At 45.3% G+C, this 14,451-nt stretch overlaps 1 protein-coding gene across 2 annotated transcripts in view; it reads left to right on the plus strand.

The window, feature by feature from the left end:
- The window catches only part of LDLRAP1 (low density lipoprotein receptor adaptor protein 1), a 169,665-nt gene that overhangs the window by 49,430 nt on the left and 105,784 nt on the right, over positions 1 to 14,451 (plus strand). For both annotated transcript variants that reach the window (XR_010026085.1, XM_063140327.1), the window contains exon 5: positions 9,581 to 9,653. Coding sequence is in view for 1 of the 2 variants with exons in the window: in XM_063140327.1 (XP_062996397.1) it covers positions 9,581 to 9,653 (73 nt within the window). In the remaining variant the exon portion in view is untranslated. The remainder of the gene's footprint in view (positions 1 to 9,580; positions 9,654 to 14,451) is intronic.

Raw genomic sequence — 14,451 nt, forward strand, 5'->3', positions numbered from 1 at the left:
GCAGGGCCTTCCCATTTTGAGTCTTATTACTGATGGTTATTATTTTGATGCTGAATAGTTTTATTGATAGTTTTATCTTATTAAATTGTTTTCAACATTTTTATGCTGCTATGCTATGGTATTGTTTTATTGATTGTTTTATCTTGTTTAAATTGTTTTAACTTTGTAAGCTGCCTAGGGTATGCTGTATATAGGTGGGATATAAATTGAAATAATAATAATAATAATAATAATAATAATAATAATAATAATAATAATAATATCCAAGAAGGGTAACCTAGTTTAGCACACATTGCTAATTTAGTAAGCCAAAAGAGGATCCCACATTAAATTTTTGACCCAGTACACCACAGGTGTTTGACCTGAAATATTTGAGAAGAGAAAAATTAAGCACGCTTAGGCTCAGTTATGCAATATGAAAACTCCACTCAACGGTTGTGTTTTAAGGAGGTGCTCCCCACACAACATGTTCTAACTCCACCGTTGTGTGACTGTGGGCTACCGTGCAATTGAGTAAAATCCATCGCGACATTTGATTGACAGTTCCTCCGCCCTCTCTCCTCCCCCGGTCCTCCCGATGGTATCCCATCAGCCATTGTTGCGAAAAACAATCCCAGCAACTCTCCTAGAGCGGCTCTCCCTCCTTTCACCGCTCTTGCCTGGGAACTCTGTAGCCAGTAGGAAAAGTCAACTCAACACAATGGAAAACTCCATGGAGCCCTCCACACAACACGCAACACAATGGTTGTGCAGGAACTCTCTTCTGCACAGGGTGGATATTCAGCATGGGGGTGTTTTCCCGCCAGACAACCCATTTCTCAAGGGTAGTGTAGAAACTCCACCATGGAGTTCTAAAACCACGATTGAGAAACGTGTTGTCTGAACTGAGCCTTAATGTGATTTAAACGTTGCATTATGGAATACTTGTAAAAATGTAAACTCATTAGCATACCTGGCTGTTGAATGCTAGGAAATGGAAGGCATTTCTGTCTAAGCATGCATGGAGTTGCATCCTTAACCTGTTTAAATATAAGGGGGGAAAACCAAAGGTACTGAAAACTGTTGACACACTAATTACTTACACCAACCCAAAGAGCTGTACATGATATGCTGACAACCACTCATCTATTTCAACAGAGTTCAGCTCTCTTCCACTAAAGCTGCTGGGTCACCTTCAGTTTTGCTGTCACTACTTATTAGTTCCATTTCCCACTGATATATATATATATATATATATATATATATATATATATATATTTTCTTACATTTTTTGCTAGGGCTAATCACCTAAAAAGCATTAATTACAACTTTGAAGCTGCCAAGCCTGCCTGATATTGTATTTGGCATCCTCTCACTGATACTAGTAAATTTATGAAAAGGAAAATATTCTAAGGGAAAAATAAAGCACTGGGGGAAAAATCTTTTTGTTTTATTAAGTTTCTAGCCCATATGGCTGTGAAAGTGAGCTAGGAAGCAAATGGCCGGTGATTGATAATTTCAGAAACTCTGTTTTGTAATAAATTGTTAATTGCAGTGTTTTCGAGTGGGATGCTGTATTTTGATACTTATTTTATGCTTATTGCAAGCCGCTTCTGGGCATAGTGTACTGTGGAAAAGCAGCATATAAATAAACTAAAGTAAACTGGGGTAAAATTTAAAAAACTTTGAGGCCAGGCGATCTTAAAGAACTGCTTCTTCCCATATATACCCGCCACAACACTCAGAGTGACATCTGAGGCCCTGCTCTGAGTTTCTCTCCTGTCTGAAGTGTGGCAGCTGGGCATACCAGACAGGGTCTTTTTGGTTGTGGTACCCTCCTGGAAGTCCCTCTGGCTCCATCATTGCTTGGGTTCTGGCAGTCAGTAAGAACACTGGTTATTTCAGAGGGGCCTTTTGTGGAAAACGCTGCCTGACTGAATTAGTGCTGCTCAGTCTCTGCTTTCTGACTAGTGTAGCTGGCTGATGCCTATATTTTCCTGCACCCGTTGGTGTTTTCAGTGTACACTTTAAAAGCAAACATAGATGTACATGAAATGGAAAGTAGGGTTGAGTTATTTGATTTTAAAAACACTTAATCCATTAAAAGTTTTTTTAAAACACACACACACACATTTTTTAATATAATTGCTTATAAACCCAGAGATTGCAAGTCTCATCTTAAAAGAAGGATTCTCTCATTTCCAGCCCATAACAGGGAACACCTCTTCTAAGAAAGTACCTGCGACAACATGTGTGTAGTATCTAAAAACAAAGAAAGTATGCTTCCTGCTTCAAAGTATTGTTTTCACCCATATGCAGAGACAATAGAGAGATTAACCAACTAATTTTAACATATTAGAAACTTAAATCTCTCAGCTTCCAGTTCCCAGATCACTGTTGCATCACCAAGCTGACTTAGTGTACTCTAGCGCTGAAAGCGCATGCAACTTCTACATGTGAAGACGGGGCGTAGTGGTGAACACGCTTACTCCACCTCCCTTCATCGCGTCCTCCTTGTCTTCCATGTGTAGAGAGCAGTGGAGGCTGGTGGTTCTGATGCTGCTCCAGGTTTCAGTCACTGCCCTACTGACATCAGAGCCACCAGCCTCTACTGCTCTGGACGTTACTGGAACAGTGTTGGTTGTGGAACAGGTGTACACATTTGTTTCTCTCTAGAAAAGAAAAGAACACCTGACCACTCTAAACCTTCCAGATTTTGATAGCCCTCCAATTCTGCTCACCCAGAAGTCCATTAAGGCAATGAGAAGTTGAATTAACCAAAATATCGAGACATGTTGGACAACTTTCTACATCTGCCATGGAGTGGAACTTTTGTACATTGCAGAGGATTCTGGGAACTTCCGTAACTTGCACACTTGACCTGTGTGGGAAGTTCCACTATCAATTTGTGTGGATTCCGAATGCTTCCCCAGAATGAACCCAAGATTGGTAGTGGTGGGCTTGCTGTCTGTCATGGAATAATGTCTGCCCTTACTTCCTTTGTTAGTTTGAAAGCTGCTAAAGAATAAGGCTACGTGACACTGGGCTCAGTAGGGCTGTGTGTAGAGGGGGTGGAATTACTACTTGTAGGGTAGGAGGGGGAGGCGTTTCCCGAACTGGGGGGGATGGCGGAATGTGAGGTTCAGACCTTCAGAAATTGGAACCTGTGAGTTTCAAAGGAGTTCGGAGTCAAGACCTACGACCCAACTATATGTGACATTAAGCCTGTGGTCTGGATAGCTCCTTTAGAGTTCTGACTGAAACTCACAGCGGATTCACCACCCCACTGATGTCAGAGTCAGCAGCCTCCACTGGTGCAGAGAGAAACTGCCTGTCCCAGAGATCCTCCACTATCCATGGAAGCTCTTCACACGTTTGGAACCCTGATTTTCCAGGGTTCGAAATCCCATGAAGAGCTTGCATAGATTGGAGGAGGTTCTTGGCTGTTGGCAATTGCCCTGTACATGTGGGGAGTGACTGGACTGATGGCAGAAATGGGAGTGGAGCTATCACACATGTCCCCACTCCCCCTCCTTGTGGGTAGAGGTTACACGAGGTTCGAATACCTTGAAAGGATCTTCTACAGCGTCAACAAAGGCGGGTTCCCAAACCCACATGTGCTGAGAGAGTGCAGGAGGAGGAACTTCTCAGGTGAGAGTCGGTGGGAAGGAGAGGTGCTTAACCCTTTTCGGACACGGCAGTCAGGGCCGGCCCTGCCATTAGACCGTGTGAAACAGTTGCCTCAGGCAGCAGATTTTGAGAGATGGCAGCAAGGTGTGTTGGAGGAGAAACCTGTGTGCCATGAGACCTGCTCTGCCACCCCCTAAGTTAGTCAACTTGGTGTCTCCAGGTGCAGTGGAGGAGGCTGTCCCAATGTCAACGATGAAGACAGATTCACCTGCCACTCCGGTTGGCTTTTGTATGCGGAATGAGAGGGGGCGCCATCTTGTTCTGTACCTCAGGCAGCAAAAAGTTTTGGGCCAGCCCTGCTGCTAGTTGTCCGCTGCAAGCGCCTGCCCCCTTCGCCGCCTCTCCGTCTGCCCCACAGCCAGAACTACTTCGCCCGATGGAGAAAAAGGATTGAAAACATTATGAGGGGAACGTTTGAAGGCAGGGGACAAGGTTACACAGTAGCATCTCACTTCCTGATCCTTTCCTAAAATGTCCCCTCGCCGGCTACCACCGCATTTACCTCATGAAGAAAATCCTCTGAATCAGTGCTTCTCACCTCAGTCTCATTTTCCAAATGTCCTTGAAGCTTTTTGTTACAGAAAGTCCTCTCTCTCTCTCTCTCTCTCTCTCTCTCTCTCTCTCTCATCTCCCCCCCCCCCCCCCGACAAATGTGTGAATGCTAATCTGACATTACAGCAATATGGGAAGAGGATGCTCTAATATCTTGGGGGCGCAGACCCTGAATATACGTCTAGATTTCCCGTCTCTGTCATATAATTAGTCTATATTTTTAGCGTCTGGGCAATTCACACCAGTATCTGGGTCTATTAAACTTGATTTGAATGTGACAGCTGAAATTGTAAACAGCTGTGCAGAGTTTCATACTTAATTACCATATTTAAGGAGAGCGGGTTTTTTGTTTTGTTTTTTACCCGTCATAAAATAAAGAAGAAGAGTGTTTTGCTCTTCCACCAAAGATGCAAATGGCTCAGATTTTCAAACGCGATCGCCTTCTCTTTCATGTCCAATTGGCACGGATGCAGGCTGGGTCCGAGCTGCTCCCCTCGGGCAAGGCAAATTCGCCTGCAGCCAGCCAGGCAGGTAGCGTTGCAAATGGTAAGGGAGAAGGCAATTCCAGGCTATTGGTGAGGTCCAACTGAACACCATACCTGTGAAGGGGCAACTGAATATTTTGGTAGGCTAGTTATGTGTCTTCAAGTCAGCTTCAACTTATGGTGACCCGATGAACCAGCGACCTCCATTCACATCTGTTGTAAACCACCCTATTCAGTTCTTGTAACTATGGCCATGGCTAGACCAGGGGGACAGAGGGCGACGATCTTGCGGTTTTATAATCGTGAGATCGTCGCCCTCATTTACACACGGTGCATGACATTGCGGCTGCCATTTTCTTTTGTTTTTTTAAAGGAGACAGAGTGCACGAGCGCTCGACTGCAATTTGTGAGTGTTTTTATTTTTTAAAAAAATCCCCACTCCCCCCACCCCACCCAGCCTGCATCCGGTTACTCGCGAGGAGCCGGGACATACTGCAACACCCGGCCACATGTTCCGCGGTCTCGGGATCATCCCGAGACTGTGGAAAAAATGCAAAAAAAGGGCAGGGTGGTATCCCGGGGAAAGGGAGGGATCATCCCTCCCTGCTTCTGGGATGCCCTGTGTGTCATGTGGACGCACAGGGACGATCCCAGGGCAAATCCCCGGGATATCGCCCCATCTAGCGATGCCCTTCATATATGTATCTTCCTTTACGGAGTCCATCCATCTCCGGTTTGGTCTTTCTCTTTTCCTTCTCCCTTCTGTTTTCCCCAGCATTATTGTCTTGTCTAATAAGTCGTTTCTTCTCATTATATGTCCAAAGAAGGATAGCCTCAGTTTCAACATCTTCGCTCCTGTTGAGAGTTCTGGCTTAATTTGTCCTAGAACCCACTTATTTGTCTTTTTTGTAGGCTAGCAGTTTCCCTGAACTTAAGACAAAAGCTCTGTGTGTGTATTTCTTAAAGAAATATGTACCTTTCTTAAAGAGAACTCCTGTCTTGGGGGAATTATAGTTCTCATAGTATGGGTTGTATTCAATATTAGTCTAACTTAACCCCCATTCATTTCAATGGATCTACTTCAAGTAGAATTAACATTGGATACAACCCTTAGTGTTTCCCCCCCGCCACATATACACACCTTCCAACATTTCATAGAATAATTGAGCTGGAAGGGGCCTACAAGGCCATCGAGTCCAACCCTCTGCTCAATGCAGGAATCCACCTTAAAGCATCCCTGACAGTTGGTTATCCAGTTGCCTCTCAAATGCCTCTAGTGTAGAAGAGCCCAGGACCTCCCTAGTTCATTGGTTTCATTGTCATACTGCTCTAACAGTCAGGAAATTTTTCCTGATGTCCAGCCGGAATCTGGCTTCCTGTAACTTCAGCCCATTATTCCGTGTCCTGCACTCTGGGAGGATCGAGAAGAGATCCTGGCCCTCCTCTGTGTGACAACCTTTCAAGTATTTGAAGAGTGCTATCATGTCTCCCCTCAATCTTATCTTTTCAAGGCTAAACATGCCCAGTTCTTTCAGTCTGAAGATGCCCTATTTCCTCCTGGTAGACAGGACCCATGCCAAGATGGGGGATTCCAGTCAGGACAGGCAAAAGCTAGGTTATTGGACCAGAAATAGGGGAATTTTTAAGGAGGCTCTGGAGGTGACAGACTTGACCTTGGGGAAGCTGGGGGTGGCGACAGCCGACAGAAAGCTCTGGCGTGGGCTGGTCCATGAAGTCACGAAGAGTCGGAAACGACTGAACAAATAAACAACAAAAAAAACTACAGATTAGGTAAGGATTAAAAAATAGTTCAGTTGAGATTTTCGTACGAAAATCTTGAGCTAATAAGTAAGACAAGACAGAGTCGCATGCCAAAATTTATTGAATTCTGAACTTATTGATCGGTGGGGTGGGGTGGGGGAAAATACAGAAATAAATTATTGCATGTTAGTCATAACTGTTAGAGATCTTGAGTATTCGTTTGCTTTCATAAAGCCATGGATCCAGCAGACTGCAGTGAAAAGAAAAACAAACAGTAGACCCTGAAAAAATGCACTCAGCCCACTGCTGTCGTAGTGGTGAAGAGCGTGGGAGCTGAGCAGGGCCACTTAGTGACTTCATGACAAAGGAGAGAGTTTATTGCTGTCCTCTCCCTGTCCATGCTCCATTGATCGGGCTGGCCTTGGCTTTTGATGCCAACACCTTGCTGTGGGAGAGGATGCAGCATAATGCTGCAGGGGGACCCTAGTGTGCAGCATATTAGTTAAGGCATAAGAGCAATGAAACCGGTTGTTTATAGTTTTAATTATGTTAATTTAACCTATAGATCAGTTAATGAAAACATTTAAAATGCATAAGCTGGTCTAAAGAGTCATGGAAGAAACACAATGCTTTATTGAGGAGAGCAAACCCCTAGCTGTTTAAGTCTTAATTTTGTATTTTTGAAAATATTAATATTCACAATTCCAAAAATAGAAAACATTTATACAAGCAATATCTCTCTGTGTGTGTATGCAAACATAGACAAAAAGGAAAATAAACAAGGGATGCCATCCATTATCAGATTTCTGACTGCTTGGGGACTTCCAGGATTATTATTATTATTATTATTATTATTATTATTATTATTATTATCTGTATATACCGCCCCATAGCCAAAGCTCTCTGGCCAGTTTACAAAAGTTTAAAACAGTGAACATTAAGAAGAAATATACAAAATTTAAAACCATCAAAAGCATAAAATACAAACAAAAACAGACAATATCCATTTAAAAACAACTATTCTGAAGTCAGTTAAAAACATATGCTGTTAAATGCCTGGGAAAAGAGAAAAGTCTTGACCTGGCGCCTAAAAGGTAACAATGTTGGCACCAGGCAAACCTCGTTGGGGAGATCATTCCATAATTGAGGGGCCACCACTGAAAAGGCCCTCTCCCTTGTTGCCATCCTCCAAGCTTCCCTCGGAGTAGGCACCCGGAGGAGGACCTTAGATGTTGAACATAGTGACTGGGTATATTCATGTCAGGAGAGGCGTTCCGTCAGGTATTGTGGTTCCAAGCCGTGTAAGGCTTCATAGGTTAAAACCAGCACCTTGAATTGGGTTCGGAAACATACAGGCAGCCAACGCAAGCAGGCCAGAGTCGGTCTTATATGCTTCAGCCTTCTGGTTCCGGTTATCAATGTGGCCACTGCATTTTGTACAAGCTGCAGCTTCCAAACCGTCTTATGCCTTGCCGGGCTGCTGCTAACAGGGCAGAAGGAGTGATGGAGCCCATTTTTGCCCCTTTCCCCTCCTTTACAACATTTTCCCTAGGCAGTTGTCCTGTCCGTCCATTTTAAAGATAAAAGAACCATTAGAACGGTTGTCCATCCACAGTTAGCACCTGGCCAGCAGACAGGCCTAATACACACCAGAATAGTATCAAGGTCCTCCCTACTGTCTCACATGACGCACAGCTGATCCCACGACGATCTAAGGATGATCCCTCAGTTTTCCCAGGATCTCGTTGACCGCTTTTGTCCCAGTCTTTTCTTCTCTATTGCAAACCCCCCCGAGGTGTGCGGCTGGTGTGCCCTCCCCTCACGAAGCTGTTGCTGTTCCTCGCGAGTAGCAGGGCTCAGCAAACAGGCAACCAGCTGTGCGGAGCGAACCCATGGGTATCGGGAGTGAGGGGGGAGAACGTGGTCGACACGTTCTGGATGCATCTCAGAATCTTTCAGTGTTGAGTGTGTGTGTGTGTGTTTTTAAAAAAGTATCTTCGCGCACGATCGCAACTCTGCTCTTACGCAAGAGTTAGGGGTCGTAAAAAAAAATCCCCCCCCTAACAGCTCTTCTTAAATTGTGGGCAAACTCGCTGGCGTGTGCCCCGTGAGGGACGATCGCTGAATCAGAAAACTTCGCGTTTATCCCTCCCCCTGTTGCAAAATTAGCTCGTTCCCTGGTGTACCAAGTCCAATTCAGCACACAAGGAGCAGAGGAGATGAAGTAGGGCTCAAACAACATTTATTCTGCAGAATAAAGAGACACAAGGAGCTAATTGCTCCAAAGCATGTGCCTACCTCGCAAGGGAGGTAGCTAGGTTTTATACACTATCTTCACTGGTGTCTAATACGTAGACACCATCTAAACAGGAAATTTCTAGCTGAAAAGTCCCAATACATGGCATATTCTTTTGGCAAGCATCAATACAGAGAGATAGGTACTGAATGTTCCTTAAGAGAACATTTACTTGATTTTGCTTATCCAAAGAATGGCTTCTCATAGACATTTTGCAACATTTCGTTGGCAACTGCCGTAGCAACGCTGCCTCAGAGAGGGCACTTTTCCAACACCCCCTCTCGAAAGGGCTCTAGGTGTTGATGAGCCCTGAACAGACAGTCACACTGGTCACCTGGCGAGACGGACTGTATTTCTATTTAAATTCAAATAAGTATTTCTAAACTTGCATCTATATGTATAAATTATTACATGCAAATTTATGTTGTCCTTTGTCCTCTTTTTGCGGTGATGTATTTCCTCCTTGCTGGCCTTCAGATGATCGCTGAATTATGGGCTTATTCAATATGGCTGTCAACCCCGCCCCGGCCCCCAAAAGTAATTGCAGATCAGCCTCTCCGGGGAATGGTGTGAGTTCACCCAGGGAGTGCTGTAACTGCCTCTCTCTCTGTATCTGTAGCCAAGGCTGCCAGCATCAATACTGAATTAAGTCTTGAACGGTCTGGGACTTGTAGCGCTGTAAAATGAGGAACGTGTGCCTGGTTTAACATCTCTCAGCTGAGCGGAACCGCCGAATGATTTAAATCTACACGAGGAACTGTCTATTAACGTGCTGCCATAATCGCTGTTGTATCTTCCTCTCTTTTTTTTTTCCTAGGCTCAAGCCGTCACCCTCACGGTTGCTCAGGCGTTCAAGGTAGCATTTGAATTTTGGCAGGCGTCCAAGGAAGGTGAGTGCATGAAATCCGCCTGTTCCTTTCTCGCTCCCTTCTCTGTATATATCCAGGTAATGCGAGGGGTGTTTTGCCTTCCCTTCTTGGTTTTTATCTTCTTCTTTTTTCTCCCTGGAAGTAAAATAGTTTGTTTGTTTATTTATTTATATATTTAATGGAAGGTTCAGGGAATGAAATTCTGATTGCTTTGCTCATCTAACCGTGGGACCCTCATAATTCTGACAGCGAGCTGTGGAGTGGCTTTGTGACTGAACGCCCTGCAACTCCTCCAGCCAACCTGTTCACCTGCCCCCTTCTCCCCGTTAAACATTTTGTGAGTGTTTAAAGCTCAGGATTTCGTTTTGTTGACAGCGTGAGTAGATGCGAAAGTGTGTGGCCCCCTGCCGTGTCCTCAGATTAAAAAGAAGAAGAAGAGATTAATGGGGAAAAAATATGGCATCTTTAGTGGCCACAGAGCGCCAAAATGCTGGACTGCAGCATATGGGGGTTCTGTGTGTCGTGCATGAAAAAGGCCTGGAGCTGATGGAAGTTGTAGGCCAGAATATCTGGAGGGGCCACAAATCGTCCACCCCTATTTTAATGGGAGATAGGCTGGAGTGCTGGGCTGAAAACAACAGAATGAAATTCAATAGGGATAAATGCCAAGTTCTATACCTGGGAAAAAGAAACCAAATGAACAGTTACAAGATGGGGGATATTTGGCTCAGCAAGACTACAAATGAGAAGGATCTTGGAATTGTAGATCACAAGCTGAATGTGAGCCAACAGTGTGATGTGGCTGCAAAAAAAGCAAATGCTATTTTGGACTGCATTAATAGACGCATAGCTTCCAAATGGTGCGAGGCACTGGTTCCCCTCTATTCGGCCCTGATTAGGCCTCATCTTGAGTGTTGCGTCCAGTTCTGGGCACCACACTTCAAGAAGGATGCAGAGAAGCTGGAGCGGGTTCAGAGGAGGGCAACGAGGATGATCAGGGGTCTGGAAACAAAGCCCTATGAAGAGAGACTGAAACAACTGGGCATGTTTAGCCTGGAGAGGAGAAGATTGAGGGGAGACATGAGAGCACTCTTCAAATACTTGAAAGGTTGTCACACAGAGGAGGGCCAGGATCTCTTCTCGATCCTCCCAGAGTGCAGGACACGGGATAATGGGCTCAAGTTAAAGGAAGCCAGATTCCAGCTGGACATCAGGCAAAACGTCCTGACTGTTAGAGAAGTATGATAAAGGAACCAGTTACCTAGGGAGGTTGTGGGCTCTCCCACACTAGAGGCCTTCAAGAGGCAGCTGGACAACCATCTGTCTGGCATACTTTAAGGTGGATTCCTTCATTGAGCAGGGGGTTGGACTCGATGGCCTTATAGGCCCCTTCCAACTCTACTATTCTATGATTCTATGTAGGGATTTTCCCTTCTTTGTGCCAAACCATGCTTGGCCTCTGAGCCACACTGCACAATGGGAGATAATTTCCCTATCCCCTCTCTCCAAAGAAAGCACATGGGCAGTTGCCTGGCATGATCTTCGGATACCCCGGAAGGAGTAAGGTGCTTCCTACAGTGCTTCCTCCATCTTCACACACACACACACGCTCCCTCCATTGAGAAAATGCTTTAGGCCAGGCCTCCTCGGCATGGCCAACTGCGTGGTGCCAACAGAGGGTATGTTGACAGTGTGAGTCCATCTGTCTTTTTGTCGGCGGTGGCCCGCTTATTGCAGCTGCAGGCAGTTCGGCAGCTTTCCAGACAGACGGTAAGCTTGATTGGATGGTCTTTCCAAGTCTTGGGGTGATGCCAATATGAAAGGCCCTCTCTGTTTGCTGCACATGTTCAGCAATTGGCAGTGGTGAAAGGTTGATTAGAGAGAGAGAGAGAGAGATTTGCCTGGGAATCCTTCCCCTGCTCCTGGGCTTTCCCTCCCACGCCTCCGTTCTTGAGGTAGGCTAAAAGTGGTACCTGATCCCTGTATGTCCCAGGAAATCCAGGCCTCATACAGACACGTCCCAGATGGAACCTCTTCTGCCAGAATTTTTTTTACAACATGGCACTTTCCCTGACTCAGCGTGCTTTTTGGTGGCTGAGCAGTCGCCAGCATCTGGCACGTGGGGATGGATTGGTTTTTAATTTATTGTAACTGTGTTGTAGTTTGTATTTTAAATGCTGTTTAGCCGCCACAGGGAGGCCTGTTTTCTGTTTCTGAAAGGCAGGTGAAAAATATTTTAAAAAGCAGTGTTGTGGCTCACGCCCTTGGCATAAGGCAGTCGAGATGCAACATGAAGAACATAAGGTAGTAGATTCCAGTCCACTGTCTTTGGGATGCTTCATATTTTACATTAAAAACAACAAAGATAGCTATGCTGGTGCATGAGGGGGGAAATAAATCCAAGATGGGGCAGTATCTTCATTAGGGCCAATCAAAATTCCACAAACTGGTTGAGTTGATGAAGAGTTCTGGTGAACTCAAAAGCCTGCACATTTTTGTGGAATTTTGATAGGTGCTAATAAAAGAATACCCTGAATAGGCAGTGTAGTCCCACAGGCACCAAAGTGCCCTTGGACATCTTTCTTGGTCCCCACTAACTTGCCTAACTGGGCATGTTTAGCCTTGAGAAGAGAAGACTGGAGGGAGACTCTTCAAGCACTTGAAAGGTTGTCGCACAGAGGAGGGCCAGGATCTCTTCTTGTTCATCTCAGAGTGCAGGACACGGAATAATGGGCTCAAGTTACAGGAAGCCAGATTCTGGCTGGACATCAGGAAAAACTTCCTGACTGTTAGAGCAGTACCACAATGGAACCAATGACTTAGGGAGTTCGTGGGCTCTCCCACATTAGAGGCCTTCAAGAGGCAGCTGGACAGCCATCTGTCAGGCTTTAAGGTGGATTCTTGCATTGAGCAGGGGGTTGGACTCAATGGCCTTATAGGCCCCTTCCAACTCTACTATTCTATGATTCTATCCCCTCCCACTTATTTTTTAAAATTAATATATTTTCTTAGTGGAAGTGAGGATTGCTGTGAAGTAGGATTCTGTTGGTGCTGAAAACTGTAGATTCAGAAGAGTTGTTTGGTGTATTGGGCAGGTGACGTCTTCCTTGTATTCCGTCTTTTGGGCAGGTGACTTATTATTATTATTATTTATTTATATAGCACCATCAATGTACATGGACTTGTTCTTTGCCACACCTCCCATGGCAGCCATTTTGTGCTGGTGCCTAGGACAGTTTCCCTCATTTCCAAATGTCCCCTCACTTCCAACTGTGGACCATATATTACAGTTTGCTCTGTGACGTCGTTCTCTATTCAGGAAAGGGCATGTGTGCTCTTACAATCAAAGGCCACTGTCGTTGTTTTTCATGGTGGGAGGCCAGGTGGTTGCTCCTCTTGTTCAGGCCCAGTATGGCCATGCTGGCATCCTTGTGAGGACCCTACTGATTTGTTTTATTTATTTATTACATTTATATACCGCCCCATCGCCAAAGCGCTCTGGGCAGTTTACAAAGGTTGAAAACAGTGAACATTAAAAACAAATATACAAAAATTTAAAACCATCAAAAGCATAAAACCAACAATATCCATTTAAAACAACTATCCTGGGGTCAGTTAAAAAAAAAAACTCAGCATATGTTGTTAACTGCCTGGGAGAAGAGAAAAGTCTTGACCTGGCGCCGAAAAGATAACAATGTTATCTTCAGAGGAGGAGCTTAGATGTTGAGCGTAGTGTACGGGTAGGTTCATGTCAGGAGAGGTGTTCCGTCAGGTATTGTGGTCCCAAGTCGTGTAAGGCTTTAGGGGTTAAAACCAGCACCTTGAATTGGACTCGGAAACATGCAGGCAGCCAATGCAAGCAGGCCAGAGTGGGTCTTATATGCTCGAACCTTCTGGTCTCTGTTATCACTCTGGCCGCTGCATTTTGCACAAGCTGCAGCTTCCGAACCATCTTTCAAGGCAGCCCCACATAGGGCACGTTGCAGCAATCTAATTTGGAGGTTACCAGAGCATGGACAAGTGAAGCTAGGTTATCCTTGTCCAGATAGGGGCATAGCTGGGCCACCAACTGAAGTTGGTAGAATGCACTCTGTGCCACCGAGGCCACCTAAGCCTCAAGGGACAGAGATGGTTCTAGGAAAACACCCAAGCTACGAACTGATGACTTTCCTGCATTGATTCTCAGCGCTGAATGGCCACTTGGCTGCCTTTTTAATTTCCCACAATGCCCTCAACGTAGTGTCGCTCTGGGGCATTGTGCGAAATGTTAATGACATCCTGCTATGCTATGACAGAGGCATTATGGGGAATGAAAATGGCGGCTGCCTGGTGCCAGTCAGAAGACCAGCCATGGGAGGGGCACCAGTGCAGAGGGGGTTATGCTGAGGGTCCCCCTCAAGCTTGGAGCAAGGTCCTGTACCTCTGGACGTCTTGCTAAATATGCTTGTGGTAGCAATCTTACCTCAAATATCACTGTGTGTGTGTTTTTATATGGTAGGGAGGGGGAACGTATGGCACTGCAGATGTTGTTGGACTACAACCCCCATCAGTCCTAGGCAGCATAGCCAACAGTGAGGATGATGTGAGTTGCAATCCAACAACGTCTGGAGGCCCACACGTTCTCCATCTCTGCTCTGTGGGACTGTGTAGGACGTTGTAAGATCCGGAAGCAGCATTGCGGGTTGTTAGCTAAAACAGACATTAAAAAGTTTGCCACAAGCAAATGAGCTAAAGTGCTCTTTGTCCCTCTCTCATAATCTTAGAACCCAGTGGGGCCATTATCCCACAAAGCTGATAGGTGGGAGATTCAGGATGGAAA

Source organism: Elgaria multicarinata, chromosome 13, assembly GCF_023053635.1.
Source record: "Elgaria multicarinata webbii isolate HBS135686 ecotype San Diego chromosome 13, rElgMul1.1.pri, whole genome shotgun sequence".
Taxonomy (NCBI): Eukaryota; Metazoa; Chordata; class Lepidosauria; order Squamata; family Anguidae; genus Elgaria; species Elgaria multicarinata.